Source organism: Candoia aspera, chromosome 1, assembly GCF_035149785.1.
Source record: "Candoia aspera isolate rCanAsp1 chromosome 1, rCanAsp1.hap2, whole genome shotgun sequence".
Taxonomy (NCBI): domain Eukaryota; kingdom Metazoa; phylum Chordata; class Lepidosauria; order Squamata; family Boidae; genus Candoia; species Candoia aspera.
Genome location: NC_086153.1, coordinates 133,008,720 through 133,031,338, shown reverse-complemented (window position 1 = coordinate 133,031,338; position 22,619 = coordinate 133,008,720). Strand labels below are relative to the sequence as shown.

Here is a 22,619-nt window from a genome sequence, read left to right as displayed (position 1 = left end):
GTAGCTCCTCTGGCTTTGTTCATAGCCAACAAAGATGGCTTTCTTTGTTGTGGGGCCTCCTTTCCTTCTCTGTTGTTTTGGAATATGAACCCATGCAGTGCTACCAAACACTCTAAGATGGCTTACCTTTGGTTTCACACCATAAAACAAATGGAACGGAGTGTCCTGAATCACAGAGTTATACAACCTGTTCTGTACATAAGTGGCAGTAGATATGGCCTCTCCCCAGTACTTAAAACATAATTGGGAATCTTTAATCATGCATTCCATTGCATTTTGCAAGGTTCTGCCCTTTCTTTCAGCAACACCATTTTGCTGAGGGGTGTAAGGGTTAGAAAGAATTTGTTCTATCCCCTTTTCCACTAGGAACCTTCTGAATTTGTGAGAAAGGTATTCTCCTCCTCTATCACATTGGAGTGCAGATACAGGCCTAGGGAATTTTCCATTTGCCCATGTCACAAAACTTTTAAATTTCTCAAATGCTTCATATTTATGTTTTAAGATGTAGATAAATGTGTATCTTGAGAAATCATCAATGATGGTCATTGCATACCTTGCTTGTCCAAGACTTGGAGCAAAATGACCAATAATGTCAGAGTGTACAATTTCCAAAGGTCTAGTTGTAACTCTGTCACTGTGCTTACTCACAGGAGCTTTTAGTGTTTTGCATTCTTTGCAAACTACACAGTCTAAGTATTTATCACAGGGTTTTATCTTTAGGTCAGCACACAGCTGTGGCATTTGTGCTATATACTTGAAATTAGCATGACCAAATCTCCTGTGCATCAGGTGTACACATTGGCCATGATATGGAGTGTTGCCAACTGCAGCCTTGCAGCTTGGCTTCCTTGCATTTTGCACAATGTACAAGGAGTCTTTTAACATACCAGTAGCACACACTTTCCCATTTTTTCGTATCTCACAACCATTTTTCTTAAATGTTATGATATACCCTGTTGCAGCCAATTGTGCCACAGATAAAAGGTTTGATTGTAAATTTGGCACATACAACACACCTTTTACAGTTTCTCCTAAGCAGGATAAATACAAGTCACCTTGTCCCATAATTTTGGTCACAGACCCATCAGCCTTTGGCTGATACACTTTGTCTTTCAGTTTTAGACAGTGACACAAAAGAGCTTTTACAATTACATAAATGACAACTGGCCCCAGAATCTAACACCCATACATCAGAATTACCCTTCTCAGCAACCTGTGCAATCTGGGTTGTCTGAAGAGCCTTTTTCTGTGTTGCCCTTGTGTTCTTCTGCTCTGTCTTTCTACTCTTGGGTCTCATGGCACAGTCTCTTTGCAAATGTCCAGCTGAACCACAAGTGAAGCATCGCTGGCTGGCTAGCGCTGTGGTCTCAGGTTCCTTTCCCTTCTTTTCCCTTGTTTTCTGGTCTTGCAGCTTTCCAGAAGAGATGGGGGGGATCTTTCCTCTCTCTTCTCCCATTCAGTGAGTAAGCGCTGTGTAACATACGATGGGGTGAGGTCTGCTTCAGGCATAGCCTCCAGGGTACAAATCAGTGTGTCCCACGTTGCATTCAGTGAGGACAAGAGGATATATGATTTTGTGAGAGGTGTAAATTCCATTCCTCTCTCCTGCAACTCAACAAACAGCTGCTGAATATAATGCAGGTGCTCAGGAAGGCTATCTCCTTCTGCAAGGTAGGCTCTGTACAGCTTTTTCATCAGGGTAACTTTACTCCCTGCTGTTGCCTTTACATATAAGTCTCTCAAAGCGTCCCAAAGTTGCTTTGCAGACTGCATGCCTCGCACGTGGACTAGCTGATTGTCCTCAACTCCCAGGATAATGGTGGCTCTAGCCCGCTCATCCTGTCTCAGCCATTCAGCACTGGGATTTTGGGGGCTTTGCTCACCAATTTGCAGCCAAAGATTCTCTCTGCGAAGATACATCTCCATCTTCAGGGCCCAATTCAAATAGTTGGTCTCTGATAGGCGCTCCAGAGGCATCGCTGAGGGCTGGGAGGTAGCCATGGCTTCTTCCTTCTTTTGCAAGTCACCTCAGCTAGCTTCCTTTGTCCTGTAGACCAGCAGTTGCTGGAAAATCTCCAGGTAGCTCCAAAGAAAATCTTCACAGGTCTTTGCTACCTGCCTTTAAATTGTGCATGAGGTGTGGAGCTGATCTCTCTTGGTTTTACTGGGTTGCTCACTGGGCCCATAACCTGTTGGCAGAATGCTGGGAAAGCCTTTAGCCCAGGAGAGATCAGAAAAGTCACACACACCAGGCATATCTATAAAAAATAATTTATTTATAGAAAGTAAAACAAAATTTAAAGGACTTAGCTCTCCTGGCTTGCTACATATCGGCAGAGAGAAAAAGAGAGGAAGTAAGAAACAAGTCTGGGCAGGATCCTCCCCCCAGGTGATTTGCATGAAGCACGTGAAAGGAGACAATCAAATACAACCTCTTCACCTGGCCAAAATGATTAGGTACAATAGCAGTCTTAATCGTTAGTAGGAAAACCTCAACAAGGACATTGGGAGAAAGAATGGACAGAGAGGCTTTTATTGTCAAGAGTTGCTGAAAAAGGAAGGGTGAAGTTGACATCCTGAGTTGGAATACTCAGCAAATCTTTGACAACAAACGTTTCATTTCCTTCTAATGTCCATGCGGAGTGATGCTTATTTCCATAGCTTCACAGATGTGTAGTCTCAGGTGCATCACTGAATGTGCCTTGGAACTTTGTTATAAAAGCTGCTTATGGCACTCTTGCTATTGCTCCCAAAAGCCTTCAGAGGAGAGAAAAAATAGCTTCTATCTTGACAATTTTCAAATCCTCCTCAAAGCTCAGGAGAAGTGGATTTACTGGCAGGGCTGTCAACATGATAACACTTGCAGCATAGCAGGTTTGTCATTAATTTATTAAGTCTAGAATACCAAAGCTCTGGATGTCTTCTAAATCTCATACTTGACATGTCCCAGTGCTGGAAATAAACATAAAAATTGGGTTAAACACAAGTCTCTCTATTTTTCGGTTTGAAGCAAAAGGACAAGGTATCTAGTTAAATGCTGAAACATTGAACAACTTACCTTGAATATAGTTACCTCTTAATAATTGGGTGGGTTTGAGGTGATCTCTCAGTTGAAGCCAAGAGATGTACTCCTCCAGTTTGTATGCTGGCAACTCTATTCCAGTTTTTGTGAACAGCTGTATGCCCACTGACGTACTGTACAACAGATATACCAGTGACCTGGTCCCAGTATGTTATGAAAGGCAAAGTTATGGGGATATCTTCATCCCTTCCCTCTGCAGATCAGTTGAGCATCCTCATGTTTCCTCTGTGTGTTTCCTTCTGCTTTGGATGGTGGTTCTAGAGACCACAGGGTTTAAGGGGCATTGTCCCTCATGGCCCTGAATCCATGCAAGCCACACTTGGGCTGTTGCGAATTCCGGGATGGAGAGTTATACAGTATGTAAGGGTACAGAATTGTGCCTGGAGCAAGCAGGATGACAGCCTCACAGGAAATAACTGTATTATTCTACTGGGAATGTTTCATTTGGAAGGAGGAACATTCCCTCATTTGTTGTTTGAAGTTGGTTTATCATTTCAATCAGAACAAGGGCCAAAGTGTGTGTGGGGTGGGTGGGGGGCAGGTGTTGTTTCAGATTTCTACAACTTGATTATGGACTTTGAATTTTAGTGTTTCTGACCTCCTTCCTCTTCCACCTCAAAGCTCAAATTTATGATTTGCAATAATTTTGGGATCAACCTGGCTTCTGTGTGGTATGCCAGGGATTGCAGTCCCAAAAGTAGTGGCTGGTATTAGGGCCAAACTAAAATTTAATTTACTTTTAAGTTTATTTAAAACTAAATACAATTAATATGATTGAAGTCATGCATTTAGTATCCTCCTTTTATCCGAGTAAACTTGGCAAGACATTTTGGGGGGGTGTAGCAGTCATATCTAAGGATTTTGAGGGACACAAGACTTCAGGTTGTATACCTCTGCTCTAAACGATCTAGAACCTTTCTATCTAGACTGAAACAGCAATGGTCTAGACTGAGATCCCTATTCAGAGTAAAACAGCCACTTAGATACTCCCCCTACTTGAAAGGTAGGCAAAGGCAGATGTGAAATTTAAGAATAGGTCATGCATGCAAATTTGTCAGTGGCCAGTTTTCTCTTTACCCCACAAGTTATAGAAATCTCAAACTTCTTAAATGTGTTGCTGTTACTGTTATTATTACTACCACTATTATTATTTTGCATTTGAAGGGCTGCTTCTAGACAGGCCTACCAAACATCATGCAGCCTAGGCAGAACCACATGCACACTTTGTGCCCGAAAGCTCCGTACCACGTCTGAAGAGACATCACAGGAATCCCAGGCAAGGTAAAACTTTCTTCAGCTATAATGATAAAAGTATTCAGTGTGAAATCCTTGTCTGGTGATTGGCTACGCAGCTTTAGGAAACTGGTATGTGGAGAAAAGTATATGTGCCCTTGATTGAGGTGCTTAGATCTAGCAAGCGTGGGTGAAAGAACAGAGGAGTAGCAGTTGGTCCATATAAAAGAGAAAGCCAGAAGGGGGGAACTGGGGAGGACTGTTGGCAGAATGCTGGGAAAGCCTTTAGCCCAGGAGAGATCAGAAAAGTCACACACACCAGGCATATCTATAAAAATAATTTATTTATAGAAAGTAAAACAAAATTTAAAGGACTTAGCTCTCCTGGCTTGCTACATATCGGCAGAGAGAAAAAGAGAGGAAGTAAGAAACAAGTCTGGGCAGGTTCCTCCCCCCAGGCGATTTGCATGAAGCACGTGAAAGGAGACAATCAAATACAACCTCTTCACCCGGCCAAAATGATTACGTGCAATAGCAGTCTTAATCATTAGTAGGAAAACCTCAACAAGGACATTGGGATAAAGAATGGACAGAGAGGCTTTTATTGTCAAGAGTTGCTGAAAAAGGAAGGGTGAAGTTGACATCCTGAGTTGGAATACTCAGCAAATCTTTGACAACAAACGTTTCATTTCCTTCTAATGTCCATGCGGAGTGATGCTTATTTCCATAGCTTCACAGATGTGTAGTCTCAGGCGCATCACTGAATGTGCCTTGGAACTTTGTTATAAAAGCTGCTTATGGCACTCTTGCTATTGCTCCCAAAAGTCTTCAGAGGAGAGAAAAAATAGCTTCTATCTTGACAATTTTCAAATCCTCCTCAAAGCTCAGGAGAAGTGGATTTACTGGCAGGGCTGTCAACATGATAACACTTGCAGCATAGCAGGTTTGTCATTAATTTATTAAGTCTAGAATACCAAAGCTCTGGATGTCTTCTAAATCTCATACTTGACATGTCCCAGTGCTGGAAATAAACATAAAAATTGGGTTAAACACAAGTCTCTCTATTTTTCAGTTTGAAGCAAAAGGACAAGGTATCTAGCTAAATGCTGAAACATTGAACAACTTACCTTGAATATAGTTACCTCTTAATCACTGGGTGGGTTTGAGGTGATCTCTCAGTTGAAGCCAAGAGATGTACTCCTCCAGTTTGTACGCTGGCAACTCTATTCCAGTTTTTGTGAACAGCTGTATGCCCACTGACGTACTGTACAACAAATATACCAGTGACCTGGTCCCAGTATGTTATGAAAGGCAAAGTTATGGGGATATCTTCATCCCTTCCCTCTGCAGATCAGTTGAGCATCCTCATGTTTCCTCTTGGCAGTATGACCACTGTAATGAAGATGAATGCTGTGGTTCAAATAACCAATCTATAGTTAGTGATTTTGTCTACTGTGAGGAAATGTATCCAAAATGGACCGTGATTCCACATGAGGCAAACTGGCTACCATTACAGACAAGACTTCCCTGCTTAGTCTCCTGCTGCTTCAGGTCCATTAGTATGGTTGTATTTTGAGAAAAAGGAAGCTGATATTCACATCAGTGATCCCCCAGAGCAGAAATGGGGGGAGGTGAGTGTCACTTCTCTGACTACCTCATCTCACCTTACAAAAGCATATTAGCATGTCAGTCATCTATCTTTTATAGCAACTCTGCCATGGCAGTATGATAGCATCAGCTCTTCAAACATGTGGCATAACTAACTATGCAATAGAAAAGGTGACAGTATTGAAAAGATTTTCCTTCACATCAGCCTTTTGCTCGTTTAAATTCATATTTATTTTAGAGATGGCTAGACACACACATGCACACATGGTATGACTTAGAAACAGGTTGGATATTCTGGGCTATTTACTCAGATACCTGAATGATGTCTTGGTATTTGAGAAATCTGAAATGTTATTTTTAGTACTTGAAATATCCTGCTAATGCTTGAAGAAGTTCCAAGTTATTTATGTAGGTGTCCTTCTTATTGGCTTCACTTCTTTGGAGATGGACCAAGACTTCTTTCTTTCTTCCTTTATTTTGACTGTGAGGGTAGCCAGTGACTTCATGATGCAGCAAGTGACATCATGACATTAATGGGGTAATTGGCTTTGGGTGGATGTTGGAAGGCTTCAGGGGTAAAATAGATGTACTCCTTTTGCCCCTTAAATATATTTGACCCCCATCCCAAACAGGCTCAAAGAGTCACAAAAGAGGTACTGGAGGAGTTATGCTTTAGAAATTGATAGTTTATTCCATTGGGAATAAGCATATTGTACAGACACTGATGGGCTTCCTAGTCTGTTTAGTCTTACCTATATTTGCCCAAGGCTATTGCATGGTAATACTAATACACAGACATTCTCATATCTTTGATCTACATTTGTTCTTATGTAGAGCAAAGGAGTGATAGCTAATTTAGGTGTTAGATTTGGGTGTCAAGAAGGGTAGCAGAGTGGGAGACAGAACTGTTGCCTGGAAAGTTGCTTTTTGTAAGCCCCTCTGTGAAGGCAATGAAAAGCATCTTTGTTCAAGCTTGGGACTCTCCTGCTTTTTAATGAATTCCTTCCTTGCGATAGGGGACTCTCCACCAAAGAATGTGAAGATAGTTTGATGCTGTGGTTAGCACATCATGTAAAGTGTGGAGAATACCATATCCTTATCATTGTTTCATTGTTTATTGTGTGATCCTGATTGCAGTTTTACCAATCACAAGGAATTTTTGTGAGGATAAAATGGGATGTACATGGATGCATCTTTGAGGAAAGGTACAACCTACCTGTAATTAGAGAGAGCTTGCAAAGTTCTCAGTCACTTGTACAGAGCTGCTACAGAATGCAGATTTTCCAACTTAATACTGCCAATGAGATAACTTTCATAACTTTCCTTGGCCTGCTGCAGCATTTCAGTAACAGTACGATCACTTTGATGCTGGGTGAAATCTAACTAGTTTTCCCTCTGATCTTGCAGGAGTCAGGAGCAAAAGTCTCAGCACTGGAGTGAACAGAGGAGGATCCGGTTTGTCAAGAGTTTGGCTGCTTTGGAGGAAGAACTTCATATAGCCAGACACCTTGCTAGAGAACAATTGGATAAAGTTGCCATACAGAGGATGGTACTGTATTGTCATCATTCCCTTCCTATATCTCCATCAGTTACTTGTTTTCCTATCAGAACAGCCGAATGCCAGGGTTCATAACTCACATTAAGCCATCATTTATTTGAACCATGATTTGTTGAATAAGTCACGGGGCTAGATCACCATGTTATATTGTATTCCATGATTTACAGACCATTGTTGATAGCATAATGTAAAGGCAAAATGAAACAAGCCAACCACATTATCACAGCCGTTAAGGTTGGCCCGAAGTCATACCTGTCATTCAGGACTTTGGTTAACTGATGCCATTGCCTGCTTCTTTCTAGAGAGTATTCTTATCCACTCTCTATTGAGTTTGAGGGTTTTAAACATGTTTTTTAAAGTTCTAATTATTTATTTAGTGATAACTTGGATTACATTAACCAATTTCAGTTAATAAAAAAAAATCTTAGTTGAGTTATGTCCTCAGGGATTATTTAAAAAACATGAACACATGAGCTACAGATTTTATAAATGTTATAAAATGGAATAAAATTATAGCTTAGCATAATATATGAATAATGTGGCTCTTTTCCACTTTGGGTTATTGAATTATTTTCCCACAATTACTTTGCAGGTAGAGGAAAAGATGGCTTTGGAAAAGTATGTGGTTGAAGAAAGCATTAGCCGAGCCCCAGAATTTTTAGTGCTGCTCAGGTCTCATACTGTATGGGAAAGGATGCCCGTTAGGCTTTATTGTACAGTCCAAGGATTTCCCACCCCTGTTGTACGATGGTAAGCCTTTGACTCTTTCTAGGAATCTCAAGATAGTGCTAAGTGTTATTCATGTAATAATCCAGTTATTAAATGTCACTTTTATAATGGCTGTGTTTAAGAACCCTTTATAATCCTCAAAGACATTCTGGATGGATGCCATTGCCTAGACAGGAATGACACAGAAGTTTCTGACTTTGTACCGAAGACATAGATTGGAGACTTCAGAGCTCGAAACTAGTTGCATGCTGAAATATTTATTTAGAAAAGATCATGGGGGAAAGTGCTGTTTGTACTTCTGAACAGAGTTTAATAACTCTTCAATCAGTTATTAAGTTCCAATTGACTTTAATAGTGCTTCTTTATTAGTAGATGAAAATATAAAAGCTAGAAACTCAACAGAGAAAATGACATTCAGCTGAAACTACTGGGTGTATACTGCAAGAATATATTCTAGATCTAACCTCAAGGTACCTCTGTGCACGGCCTTTGCACTACTCCCAATGAAATCCCACAATGTCACCCATGTTTGGCAGCTGATCTAATTTACTTCTGGCTCAGCTGAAACTACTGCAAAGCTAGTTTGGGTTTTGAGACGCTGTGGCTCTGGGAAGTTATGGGTGGGCTATTTCCCAGTTTATGGAAATGTTAGCTTCATCCCACCTCTGGTCCCTCGGCTACAGCTACTAGCAGGTCTTTCAAGAGAGGAGTCAACTTAATGGCTTTTCAACCTTCCACCTTCTCTTGTGGAGATGCCAAAGTATTTTTTTCTTTTTTAATTATGGATCAGATCCCAAGACATTGCCAAATCTTGCAGTCTCACCCAAAATCTCATGGAGATTTTGATATTCTTGCTCTAACACTTCAAAATTTCCTGTAAGAACTCCAAATCTCACAGGATTTGGTAATTTGGGGTATTAACCAATTTATTTATGTTTTTTTAAAGATACTTTATATTTAATATGGGATTTCTACAAACCCTATTTGTGCCCTGGTGCCTGTGGATCCCACATTGTTGACCCCTGACTTATGTGGTAATCTTTGAGATGACATATTGCATGATGGGGAATGTGAGGTTTATTGCTCATACAGTGGGTGATGGACATGGATGCCAAGAATGATAATAAACCTTGAAAAGCAGTAGAATTTTACATCATTTTAGATACTGGAATGTCAGCTCATTCATGAAACAGAAGAGAAAGTGATCAAAAGCTCATGTTTCCTAGGACTGTTAACATGACTAATTGGGTGATCTTATCTAGTAATACCTTTAAAAACTGGACAGAAGAAGAAGGGCTTCCAGGTCATTTGATCACTCAAAATCGCCCCTCCTGTCTCAATATTAACGTTACCTGGATCTTGTTCTACTGCGTGTCTAACTCAGTCTTTTCCAACCTGGTACGTTTCAGAAGTTTAATGAACACCACTCCTGGAATGTATGGAGCGTTGCCTGCACTGCCTGAAAGGCATCAGGTTGGGAATGGCTGAGCTGATGATTCTGGATAGGCTGAACTGGGAGAACCCAACAAAATGAAAAGACAGAAACTGACATTCAAGGCTATCTCTTCACATTTTAACAATATTAACCACGGGGAATATTAAGAATTTGGACTGGGACCCTGATTATAGGGAAAGAGGGCCAACATTCTTCTTTGGTGCTGCTATTGCTTGGATTAAAGGGGTATACATGTACAGCCTTAAACAGTTCTGAGCAAAACAAAATGTATAGAAATATACACTGTTTCTGCAATAGCTTTCTAATATCACTTATATTTATGGTGATGGTCATTAAAAATGAAGGCAACAGCTGGCGTCCTTACTATGTTCTGACTGCCATCAATTTTGCTTTTTTATGTTGTACTTTGCTTTCCAGTGCAAGCTGTGGGTTTTTGTTTTTGCTTCTCAGGTACAAAAATGAAGAACTGATTACTCCTGCAAGTGAGCCTGGAAAGTACACAGTCGGAAGCAAATATGGAGTGCATATGTTGGAAATAAACAGGTACATGTCTCTGTTGGAGCCATTATTAAGGCAATTTGATACCTGTATACAGTATTCAAAAAATCAATCCCGTGAATATCCACAGGACTTATTGCCAGTTAAGTGGTATGGGAGTTCAGCCTACAGTTGATCACAACCTGAATGTATATTGTGGTTTTGGGTTCTTTTGTGGAATCAGAACATATACAGGAGCTGTGTTAGTTAACTTTCTGGCCACTGGACATGGCAGTTACCCAACTCTAGCATCCAGATGTTTGTCACCCATGAAAAAGGCGTATTAAGCAAGGGGGATCCTGGCTTGGCCAGATCTACCCACTCCTCTCTGCAAGAGAATTCTTTACAGCAATGTTTCTCAAACTTGGCAACTTTAAGATGTGTGGACTTCAACTCCCAGAATTCCCCAGCCAGCCATGTATTGAAGTCCATGCATCTTAAAGTTGCCAAATTTGAGAAACACTGCTCTACAGTATATGCTTCTCCAGGTAAGCTCTGGAAAAAGAAAAAGGCCTTTGTTTGGCTGACTGGAGGAGGGATATGAAGGAATGTCTTTTGGGATGAGAAGGATTGCTGCTGGGAGGCAAAATATGCCTATCAATTCACAGTGCAGACTGCACCGACACACAATCACACAGTGTACTCCATGTCACAAGCCATTAAGTGAAATATTTATATTCACTTTTGTGAGCCTTTGTTTCTTTTAAAGAATCCTTGGTGAGTGCAGCAAACCTAGTTGATGAGGAAACCCTGCTGTGGTCCTCAGTCTGTTAAAAGACCAGCTGCTTTTTGCATTAGAGTAGTTACACATCTTTGCTTCCCCGCCCCCCGCCCCTGCCCAGGTATGTGCATGTATTTGTGCATATAGCATGTGTGTGTGCTAGTTAATAGCATTCATTTTTGCCTTGGATTTTCATCAGGAATTGCCATGATTTCTCTTGCACTTTCTATTCTTCTTTTTTTTCCTTTCTGAGTTTATTTTGTATTGTCTTTTATTGCTGTTTTTTAAAAATTTTCAATTAAAAATACTTTAAAAAAGGATTTTTTTTGCCACGCCCAGAGAAGGGAAATTTAATTGTTCCTGTTCCAGTGCAAATCCCATGAAAATCCCCCCATCTTTCCCATAGCAGAAGCCCCAAGGAGAGAAGAATGTGCTCCCCGAGAACCCAAGGAAGCTTTTTTCCCAGAGGGACAATTGACAGTCTGGGAGGGCAGTATTTGGGGGGACTGAGGTTGGAAGAGTTCAACCCGCTCTCCCTTGCTGTGTATTATGGTCCTGATGAAAATTGCCTTCCTTTTGGCCCATTATTATATCCAAATCCAGTTGCTGCAGCATTCATCCCTGAATTATTGCCACAAGCAAGCTGGAGGGTGCAATTTGGATTCAGACTGGTTGCTTCACAGAAGAGAAATCAGATCATGGATGTGACATTTCATCTACTTTGGCCATTGTTTATTAACTATTATAAATCAAGATCACTGATATTATCTGGCATCCAAATTAGAGGGATATGATTTAGTTGAATGCTAATATCCAAATGAATTGTCCTTCATATGGCTCTTTCCTTTTTTATGCAAAGTTGTTTTGTAGGCTGTACCAAATGTCCCTGTCCCTGCCCCCCCACTACCCATCTATATAATAAATAGTTACTAAATGTCTAAATAACTTAGATAATTTCAGGATATCTAACAGTTAGGATTCTCCACTTATTTCAGTATTCTTCTCAGCTGTTCATGCCACTGAGCTGAGTTTCAAGTCATCTGATATGTAGCTACTTAAAGCCGCTGAGGAGTTTCTTGGCTCTCATCTTCAGTTCTCTGAAGCTGATGCTGAGAAAACCTTTCCTTCTGATGTGTGACATTCATTCCTAAGAACGTATGAGTGCTCCTTGGCTCCAGTGGAAAGATTCTTTAGGAGCCAAAGTGATGGCATCGTCTCCTCATTTTAAAGTTGCAACTGGGTACCTTTTTATCGGCCCATTTGGCTGTCTCAGGAGACTTTTACATCTGCTCAGAAATCTAAAGGTTTTAAATTTTTGATTGGTCAATCTGATTTTCTCCAAATATTGCATCTTATTTTATTCCCCACAGATTTTTGTGTACTTCTTTCTTGAATATAAGCAAGAAGACAGAATGGCTTTTACCTGTCATTCACAACTCTTAATTCTTCCTTGTTTCTACACAATGCACACTATGTGTATATGTTCCAGTACAGTTTCTTATGCTCTGGTTTATAAACCTCTGATATCCATTGATTTCATCCTGCATCTCATTATATGGTTGCTCTTGAGAATGGACATGCCAAAGGTGACATGCTTGCCAAAGGTGACATGCACCAATAAGTGCATTTGTTTATGTGTAGCTGGGAGAGTTGCCTGATTATAACTGGATAGCTGCCATAAAAAGGAAAAGGCAAAACCATTTTCCAACCAACTCTGTGTCTGTGTCTGTGTAATAAAATGAGTGGGCATGAAGTCTAACAGTCACCAAGGAGGATGTCTATAGGCACATTGTTGTTGAACCACCAAGTCAGATCCTTGTACTAACTGTATTTATTGAATGACAGAAGGGCATATTTAAAGTTTTCACTAGTTAGATTCTGTTCAGTCATGAAATTCAACTATTCTCTCACATGGATAATCTGATTTAATGTCTCCCTGTCTCCCTCCCTCTGAAATCTATCATGTTCTCTCTCAGTGTACAGTTAAACAAAATCAAGTATTTTTTCATTAGCCAGATTTCTAATTTGCTTTTATGGATGTAAACATTGTGGCTTCTCTATGGGCCAAACTCCACAAGATGCAGATCTGTGATTCCGCAATACCGTTAAGCAGCCAGAGTGAAAGGATGACCCTACTGATGAGTTAGAGAATGCTGGAAAACCCCTGTGCTGTTTTTCCCAAAATAAATGCACCCCCCCCATTCTATTAATTCCACTTGGAAGCAGGAAAAGACAGAAGGCCACTCTAGGAACAAGAGTATCCAAGGAATGGAGATCTGAAAATAGGAACTCTCCCTGGTCCAGTGATCTTTCTCATACTCTTCCTTTTATGATACCCATTCTTTGCCATGCTACTCCTTTTGTTATTTTGTCACAGGGAAATTGGAAATTTAACACGTCTAGGCTGGTGAGCTAAAAGTAAACAGCAATCTAGAAGTGCTGATGCTGTAGCAACACGAGGGTTTCTGTTATCCTATTAGTAAACCAAAGAATCTCTTCTACCTTCTAACCTTATAACATTTGAGTCAAAGTTGAAGTTGAAAAATTCACTGCAAATGGAATAGCTATAATACAAGGGAGCCCCAGGTTGATTTAGATTAATTACTAGCTATGTTGAGGCTCCTTGACAAGAAAAGCAAGATTTTTTAATTCAAACTTTATCCCTCCCTGCTTTTTTAATAGTGATATCAAGTACGTTTGTAACCTAACACAATTTTCTGGTGTTCTGACTACTAATAGTGCCGACTGCAGTGCACAAGTGGTGATTTGCCTCTAGGAGGAGCTATAATCCTTAGATATACCTAAAGTGAGTAATAAATGAGTTATCAAAATGAAATGAATATGGCACATCTGAGTGGTGTCACAGTGTCTAAATCCTCTGGCTATAGGTCTTTCCTCATGTTCTTTTTTTGTCTTCTTACTTCTCTCTTAGTCCATTCTTCTCATGTAAAATAGAGCTATGATAGGCCTGTTTCTTTTGCAGAAAATAACCTTGCCTGCACCATAAAATCTCCAGCTCTGTTGCAGTTGTTGTCCAGGCTTTCTGTGTCAGCATTTTGTGTAACGTCACACTCAAGTGTGAAAGCAGCTTCGCGGCTTCCGAGCCTCCTCCGCCCTCTCAGAGGCCGGTCTAGCGGCAACCTCTTCCCGACGCTTTGGAAGGCGCTTCGCAGGCCTTGCGCGAGAACGCGGGGTGGCGCGCGCCGGGAGGAGGTCGCGAGAAGGGACCGGAAGCCGATCTGGCGGGAAGAGTCGCCCACGGCAGGGAATGAAGCCGATGAGGCGGCTCGCGGCGGAGGCGGTTGGAATCAACCAATGAGCGGCACAACTTAGCCGCGAGGGAGGCCGCCTCCAGGGCTTGGGAGAGGATAATTGAGCCTCGATGCAGCCAAGCAGGAGACGCAAAATAGAGTGGGACAGCTTCGCTGTAAGCTCGCCTGCGAAATTCTGCAGGCTCGCCGAAGCGCCGTCCCAGCCTTCTCCTGGTGGCGGCGAGGTGGTTGCGTTCGGGAAGACTCAAGCCTTTTTCTCCCTGGCATCTTCGTGCAGGGAGTTCTTCCGAACTTCATTCGCAGCAGGAGATTCTTCCTCTGAGGAATTTGAAGTAGATGATGGCATCAGCAGTGGGGCTAAGGAAGGCCAAGACCATTCTGTCCTCAGTAAAAGCTTTCTTGTAAAGCCCACTGCTTCTGATATGTCTATGAAAAATGTGGCATCTTCCTGTCAGGAATCTGTGAAACAGAAGATGAAGCAAGAAGATTTCAAGGATACAGGAACAAACATTGCACCAGTTCCTGAAAGAAAAAGTGCTTTAAAAGAAAGGTGGGCTGAATGTGGCCAGAAGAGAATAAAAGACCAAGGTCGGGACCAGGGACCTCGAATAATATTTCTCAAAGCTATGCGGAGTATATTTGGGGAACAATTGCTAGCTCGAAGAAAAACTGCATCTATAAATGGAATTAATAAAGAAAACCCTTATAGAAAAGAGGAAATTGGATCAGTTAACAACCTGAGACAACTTTCAGTAGTATCAAAAATTAGAAAACAACAAACTGGAAGCAACTCACGTTGCTTGAAAATTACACCAAAGGAACATACTAATATTTCTGTCAAGCAAGACAATAAAGAGTCATGTTGGTCAGATGGCAGTTCAAGACATGTATCTGTAATCTCAAGTTCAGGAGAAAAAGAGCAAGAGTCCCACATTCAGAAGGTTTCTTTGAAATCAGAAAATAACAGATGTAAGCACAGTGTACAGGGGCACTTTCACCTTTCACCTTTCAAGCACAGTGTGAAAGCAATTTCTCTGCCTCTGCCTAATTTAAGACATAGGTCTGCAATATTGGGATTTGAACAAAAATCAGAATTTCAACAGATTACTGACTTTGAAAAAGCTACTACAAAAAAGGAAAAAAAATCTTTGAAACACAGTATAAAAGAGTTTTCCAAACCAGGAGATGGTTTAAGACAAACCCCTAAAGTATCAAGACTTGAGGATGAAACTGATCTTCAGCAGGAGTCCAACTTTCAGAAACTTTCCTCAAAATCAGAAATTAATAGCTGTGCACTATCAAATGTTGAAAAGGAATTAGTTCAACAGGATTCTGACTTTCAAAAAGCCATTCTAAAAACAGCAAATAAAAGGCATAGCATAAGAGAAGCTTCCAAATTGATGAGTAATTCACAACATATCCATACGGTATCAAAAACTGAAGATGAATTAGATCTTGAACAGGACCCCAGCATTGAGAAAGCTGTTATGAAAACAGAAAATAAAGCTTCTGGGTCTAGTATAAAAGATGTTTCCAAACCAAGAGTTAGTTCAAAACATAAACTATCAAGATCTGAACATGAATTAGAACTTCAACGGGTTTCCAACTTTAAGAAAGCTGTTACAGAAACAAAAAACAAAACTAAATATAACATAAGAGAAGCTTCCAAATCAGTGGGTAATTCAAAATATGTTCATACAGTATCAAGATGCGAAGATGAAGTAGAACTTCATCAGGATCCCAGCTTTGAGAAAACCAATATGGAAAAAGAAAATAAAACTTCTAGGCATTGCATAAGAGAAGTTTCTAAGCCAGTGGTTAGTTCAAAGCATAGTCATAGACTGTCAAGATTTGAGAATGAATTTAAAGTGCAAGAAGATTCCAGTTTTGAGAAATCTGCTACAAAAACAGAAAATAAAACTTCTAGGCATAATATAAGAGAAACTTCCAAACCAGTGGTTGGTTCCAAATATATCCATACGGTATCAAGATTTGAAGATGATCTAGAACGTTATCAGGGTTCAGAGGGCTCAGGGGTATCAGTAAAAGAGAAAACTGATGCCTCTGTTGGACAAAATAAACAGTTTTGGAAAGAGAATTGCCAATCACAGCACAAATTTAAAAGCAAGTCTAACTTTTCACAGATTGGAGAGCAAAAAGATAGGCAAGTCTCTCCTAAACAGCTAAGTAAAACCTCTGATGAGAATATTTTTGCTAGCCAAAGTAAAAAAGAATATTGGAAATCAGAAACCCACCTGAGATGCATATCTGACGATTCAAAATATGAAGGTGAACAGACCAAGCAGAATAGCAACAATCAGAAAACTCTTGTAAAAGGCATTAGTACTTTTGCAAAACAAAAAAACATAGCAAAGGACAAATGCATTTCCTCCACTTCATCTAATGCACAAAGTGATGCCATAGAGAAGTTTGTGAATTTCCAGAGGTCAGTTATTGTTGAATCCTTTCCAGAAGTAGTGTTTATGGATGATTCAGAAACAGATCAAAAGTGTATCGAGCTCAAGAAAGAGCTTTCAGCTGAAAATGATTGGTCTGACATGGAGCATGGAGAACCACTGGTTACTTTTTCACAAGAAGATTCCATCTCTAATCACCATCTTTCAGAAAGGATGGAAACATCAGTGCCAACAACTAAATTTGTGATGTATCCTCATTTATACAGTCAGAAAATGAGTGATTATGAAAAATACTGTACAAGCAGTCCAAAGTCAACACGTTCTTTTTCAAGCCCCACTGAAAACACTTCATATTCTAATAATTTCTGTGATATTTCTTTAGATACCCCAATAAATACATCAAAGGATAAAAAATGTTTGATGGAAAGTATGCAAGATCGAGTGGGGTCATATAGTTCTCTGTTGGACTATAAAGAGAAAAACAGACATTGGAAGAAGGAAATAGGAACCTATTTTCCTATCTTCTCTTCATCATGCAAGTCAGATTCTTTTACCTATAATTGTGTAAACCAGGATTTGCCTAGGAGCTTGCCCAAATATTTAAAAGAAGGATTTATTGATACATACTGCCATCTGGACATGTTATATTCAAACACAGCTTTCAGAAGCACTTCAGAAAAATTTGGGAGTATATATAGTAGCACCTTTTCTGAACAATTTCAAGGCTGTATAGCTAACTTTTGTAACCCTCATCCTTTGCACAACAACTTATGGGGATATTTAGTAAAGGAAGACATGGTTTGGGGGGCATTTGGCTGCCATCCCCACTTTGCTCATTATTACACAGACCTTCATGAAAGAAATCTCTTGCAGGCACTGAGACACCCCAAAGCTATTGCCTTTGGCGTTTTTGAGAGGCAACTGAATCTAGCTGTTTCCTTAAGGAAGCCATTGGTTATTCACTGCAGAGATGCTGATGGTGATCTGTTAGAAATCATGAAAAAATGTGTACCAAAAAACTACAAAATACAGAGGCATTGTTTCACAGGCAGGTACAGTGTCATCAAAACACTTTTTAAGACTACTTTCCAAATCTAACTGTTGGATTCAGTGTTGCTGACTTACCCATCTACCCATACTATCTTACCCATCTACCCATATCATCTTACTCATACTATCAATGAGGCTAGAGAGTCTGTTTGAAAAATCCTATTAAGTAGAATAGTGGTAGAAATAGATGCACCTTATTTCCTTCCTTAGCAAGTGCCAAAAAGTGTAAGCTGGTTTTCTCATCCTGGAGTAGCTCTGCACACAGTGAAAGAGATTGTCTGTCTCAAAGAGGTGTCATTACCTGTAATGTTAGCTGCTCTAAGGTGAAACACCACCAAAATGTATGACTTGTAAAAAGGTGCAAAAGAGAAGGGGGGGGGGGAGATCTGAAGAGGAAATGCTTCTGTTAAGTGATTTTATTTTTAAAATTTAAAATTTATTTTGTAAAGTAAATATAGATTCCGACTTCTACACTAATACTGAATACCCCTTTAATAGCTTTTTTTAATTCCTCCAATTCCATTCTTTGTTCCTGCTGTTTAAGGGGCCTCAGTGTCAATTTTAATTCTTTTTTAATTTTTTTAATAAGAGTTTTATTAAGTTTAAAACAAAGATAAAAGCTACAGAAAACCAAAAAAACTACAAAAAGAAAAAGAAACTAAAAAAGTGTGAAACAAAGAAATAGAATTTTAAAGATTACATACAAAGATGACTTCCAACTTTCAACAGCAAGAATATACAGCAATTTCCATAGTCAAACCCTTACTCTTTATCAAACCAAGATCACATTATTTCTATAAATCCTTCCATTGACACATGCAAATCACTAATACAATTGCTCCTTCCCCTTATATAAAAAAAGAATATATATATATATATATATATATATATATATATATATTTCTAAATCAACTCCCCTCCCCACAAAACAACATTTATTTAATTATTTCCTTCTTACACTATTCTATATATTTCTGTCCACTATAATAAAAATCAAATTATACAAACATATAAGTTATTTGCTTTTATAATTAATAATGCTACAACAGTCTTAACCCTATTAAGTTTAAAAGCCAAAATAGAATATTATTATATCTTATCAATACTTCTTAAATCATACAAATTTGGACTAAATCTTAGTCCAAATCTTCAAAAAAATGAAATCATAATAACTTCATTATCAATCCAGTTACACATTCTTAATTTTTTAACCCTCCTCAAAATATATCAGGGCATTTACATATCTCCCTATTACACATAAGGCATTTTTTTATGGAAATCAAGCAACCCCACTGCCACCCTCAAGAACTCAGACTTCTCAGCAAGGAAAAAATTCCCACAAAACATTTTCTCTTCTTTCCCATAACACTGATTCAGATAGTCATAATATCTCCCCAACTCCCTGTACAAACTTAAGCAACTCCCTGTACAAACTTAAACTCAGACTATTGCTTTAACCCCTTCAGCACCAAACTATAATCTTCACCTGGCATTGCTTTAATCTCACTAACAGAAAATTCCCCATCTTTTCCAAAATCTTCATCATCCATCGTAACATTTTCAGCCAGATGACACACTTTAGCAACAATCTCTTCTCCAATGTTCCGAACACTCTGCAGAATGGCTTGACAGCACTCTGAAAGAAGTTCTTTAAAAGTCTGCTTAAAGTCACAACATAACTCTGTGAAGTCTTTGAAATCTTCCATGCTTCAGACAGTAGATTATGGTGCTCCCTAGTTACTTGACTTGCACAGAAAGGAGTTAATGAGTTAATAAAAATCTTCTGTCTAAAATTGGCAAGAGAAAGTATACTAGCAAACAAATCCCCCCCCAAATGAACAGAAAACTGAAGATTTAAAACAGCAAATCCAACATGTAGGAAAATATTCCACCCTTCAAATTCAGTACCAAAAATAGTAACAGGAAGGCAATTATGTATTCTCAATCCTTGTTACGCTTTAAATGGGAAAACAAGCCAAAGCTTTACAAAAAATTAAAATATAATACAGAAATAATGATAGGCAATTTTTTTAAAGTTATGTACCTTAAAAGGATGGGACGCGGTGGCGCTGCGGGTTAAACCGCTGAGCTGTCGATCGGAAGGTCGGCGGTTCGAAACCGCGCGGCGGGGTGAGCTCCCGTTGTTAATCCCAGCTCCTGCTCACCTAGCAGTTCGAAAACATGCAAATGTGAGTAGATCAATAGGTACCGCTTCGGCGGGAAGGTAACGGCGTTCCGAGTCGTCATGCTGGCCACATGACCCGGAAGTGTCTATGACAACGCCGGCTCCAAGGCTTAGAAACGGAGATGAGCACCGCCCCCTAGAGTCGGATTCGACTGGACTTTACGTCAAGGGAAACCTTTACCTTTACCTACCTTAAAAGGAGCTTTCTACAGTAAGAAGAAGTGGAATCACCAAGAGATTCCACTTCTTCTTACTGTAGAAAGCTCCTTTTAAGGTACATAACTTTAAAAAAAATAAATTGGGTGTTTTAGAAATGGGAAGGCAGGACTTACTGTCCCTTTAAGGGTTGCAGTGCGGCTTGGAAAAGATGAAATCCCAGTATCATGGTGAAGTCTTGCTGGTCGATCGTGCATGCTGTCCACGATCTGGCTGCAACTCGCCATCCACTGGACAAATGGGTCAATTCCCAGCATTTTCTTTGCCTGGAAAAACGCTCTGGGCTACAGGAGAAACCAGCCTGTGCCCCCCAAAAAACTGCCACGATGCCAGCTCTGCCCACCGAGCTCGCAGGCACAGCTGCTCAGTCCGCCATATCCCACCGGAAGTCTCGCTGTCAATTTTAATTCTGATAGTGTTGTTTTTTAGTTGTTAATCCTTGGGGGCAAGAGGACAAACTGTCAGTATTTTAATTTTTTAAAAAAGAAAATAGAGACAAACCTAAAGTGCTCTTAAAACTATCAAGCTAAATCTAAGTATTTCTTCTGAGCAGCAAACCACCTAAATGCTGCAATATTTTCTTCATTGTATGATGCTGTTAAAACATTTCCCACTTATGTAACATGTATGTAGAAATAGCCTCTACGAAGTAGTGAAGTGTATTCCCTGTTTCTGATTGGGTTTTTTCAACATATTAACACACTAGTTCTTTTCACAGGATGGAAGTAGATGATGAATCATTTCTTAAAGAGAAATTAATGATGTACAATACACAAATATTGTTTACAGCACTGTTCATGAAAGTCACAGATATTCTATAGATGTACTGTGTTGTAGTGAAAAAACCCCACACACATGCAGGATAGTGAAGGGAGTAAAATAGGATGTCAAGATTATTCATGGAAAACCGGTTGACTTTTAATTTCCATTTGAAATTGATCATTTTTAATCTCTTGAGAGGGTTCTTAATTAGGGAAGTGATTATATGCTTCTAAAAAAAAATAAAAAATAGTCAAGTGTGAAAGCAATATTATATTCTTTTTACTGGACATTCTTAAGAGTTTTCTCCCCCTTCCAGTTGATCTTTGGAGAGGAAATCTGATGCTTAAACTTTCAATCAAAGGTGTGGAAACTTTAAAGAGATACCCACAAGAAGATTGCTATTACCCAGCAAACTGTTTAGTAAAATTACCAGATTTTATATAAAAGCATGCAGCTACATCTTCTCATTTATATCACTAGAAGAGTCAGAGATTTTAAAAATTTTCTTTGCAGGAGATTAGGTGCTTGGAGGTTCAGTGAAAATAGAATTCTAATATGAGTCCCTAATAGTTTTTGATACTGCTTGGACCCATATTTTATATTATCCTTGTGAAAGGTGAAAGTTAAAAGGTCCTCTGTGCAAGCACCGAGTCATGTCTGACCCTTGGGGGAGGATGCCGCTTTTGCGACGTTTTCTTGGCAGATTATAGCGGGGTGGTTTGCCATTGCCTTCCCCAGTCATTGCCTTCCCCAGCAAGCTGGGTACTCATTTTACCGACCTTGGAAGGATGGAAGGCTGAGTTGTCCTGAGCCGGCTACCTGAGAGAGAATCCAGCTTCTGCTGGGATCAAACTCAGGTCGTGGGGAGAGTTTTGGTTGCAGCACTGCTGCCTACCAGTCATTTGTTGCAGTGGAAAATCTTGATTCTGTTACCAGACTTTAGGGCATTGGCTGAAAAACGCTTGCCTTAGATAGAATTCTAGGGTGTCTACATAGGATTCCTAGTGAAACTTCATGCCTGGGAAGTCAAAGACAGTAGCAAAGAACACTTCATGTTCTTGCCAAGACACTTAACTATTAACTGTCCTATGATACTAATTTAACAAAGACCAGATCTGCACTTGTTCTTTCTGTGCTGATATTTCTGGAGGCTGTCTTGTATTCTTATCAAAATGTTTTTTATCTGTACTTACAAAGTTATTTTAAGTTGCTGGGTTGGTGCACAAGCTGCAGTAACTTGCTATCAGAGAAGTAATAGCTTGACCTCCAGCTGATCCAGTCCTGATCAGAGGTGGCTTGAACCCATGGCCTCACATCTTTGGAGAGAGAGACTAACACAGGAAGGAGAGGGAGAGTGATGGAAACGATTGCATTGCTCATTTGTAACTTTTATTTAGCAGAAAGAGCAAGGGGAAATGAGGGAGGAAAGTTCTAAATTACTCTTACAAAGGAAAAAAATAATACAAAAGAAAACGTAACTCACTGTACTGCAAGTGATGTGTAGCATTTTCCATTCCCTTGGTTTGATGAAAGCCTGTTCTAGCAGTAAATTGAATCTCAGTTATGGAAGTATCTTAATAAAATATAGAGGAAAGAGACCACCTCTTGGAAACTAGCACAGCTGGAGCCACTAAGCACTCAATTGTCTCTCCAGGGGCTTGACAATTGTCCCTCCCTCACACAGGCAACAGAAAGAGTCTGTTGAGTCCATAGTGGGATTGAATGGTACTCAAATCGTGTTGGCCTCTTAGATTAACCTCCATGCACATGTACCAGCATTTGAAGCGAAGTAT

General features: G+C 39.8%; 1 protein-coding gene across 1 annotated transcript in view; it reads left to right on the top strand.

The window, feature by feature from the left end:
* Positions 1-22,619, top strand: part of MYOM2 (myomesin 2) — a 91,009-nt gene that overhangs the window by 7,837 nt on the left and 60,553 nt on the right. The window contains exons 3-5 of the mRNA XM_063313833.1: positions 7,331-7,472; positions 8,074-8,231; positions 10,117-10,209. Coding sequence (XP_063169903.1) covers positions 7,331-7,472; positions 8,074-8,231; positions 10,117-10,209 — 393 coding nt within the window. The remainder of the gene's footprint in view (positions 1-7,330; positions 7,473-8,073; positions 8,232-10,116; positions 10,210-22,619) is intronic.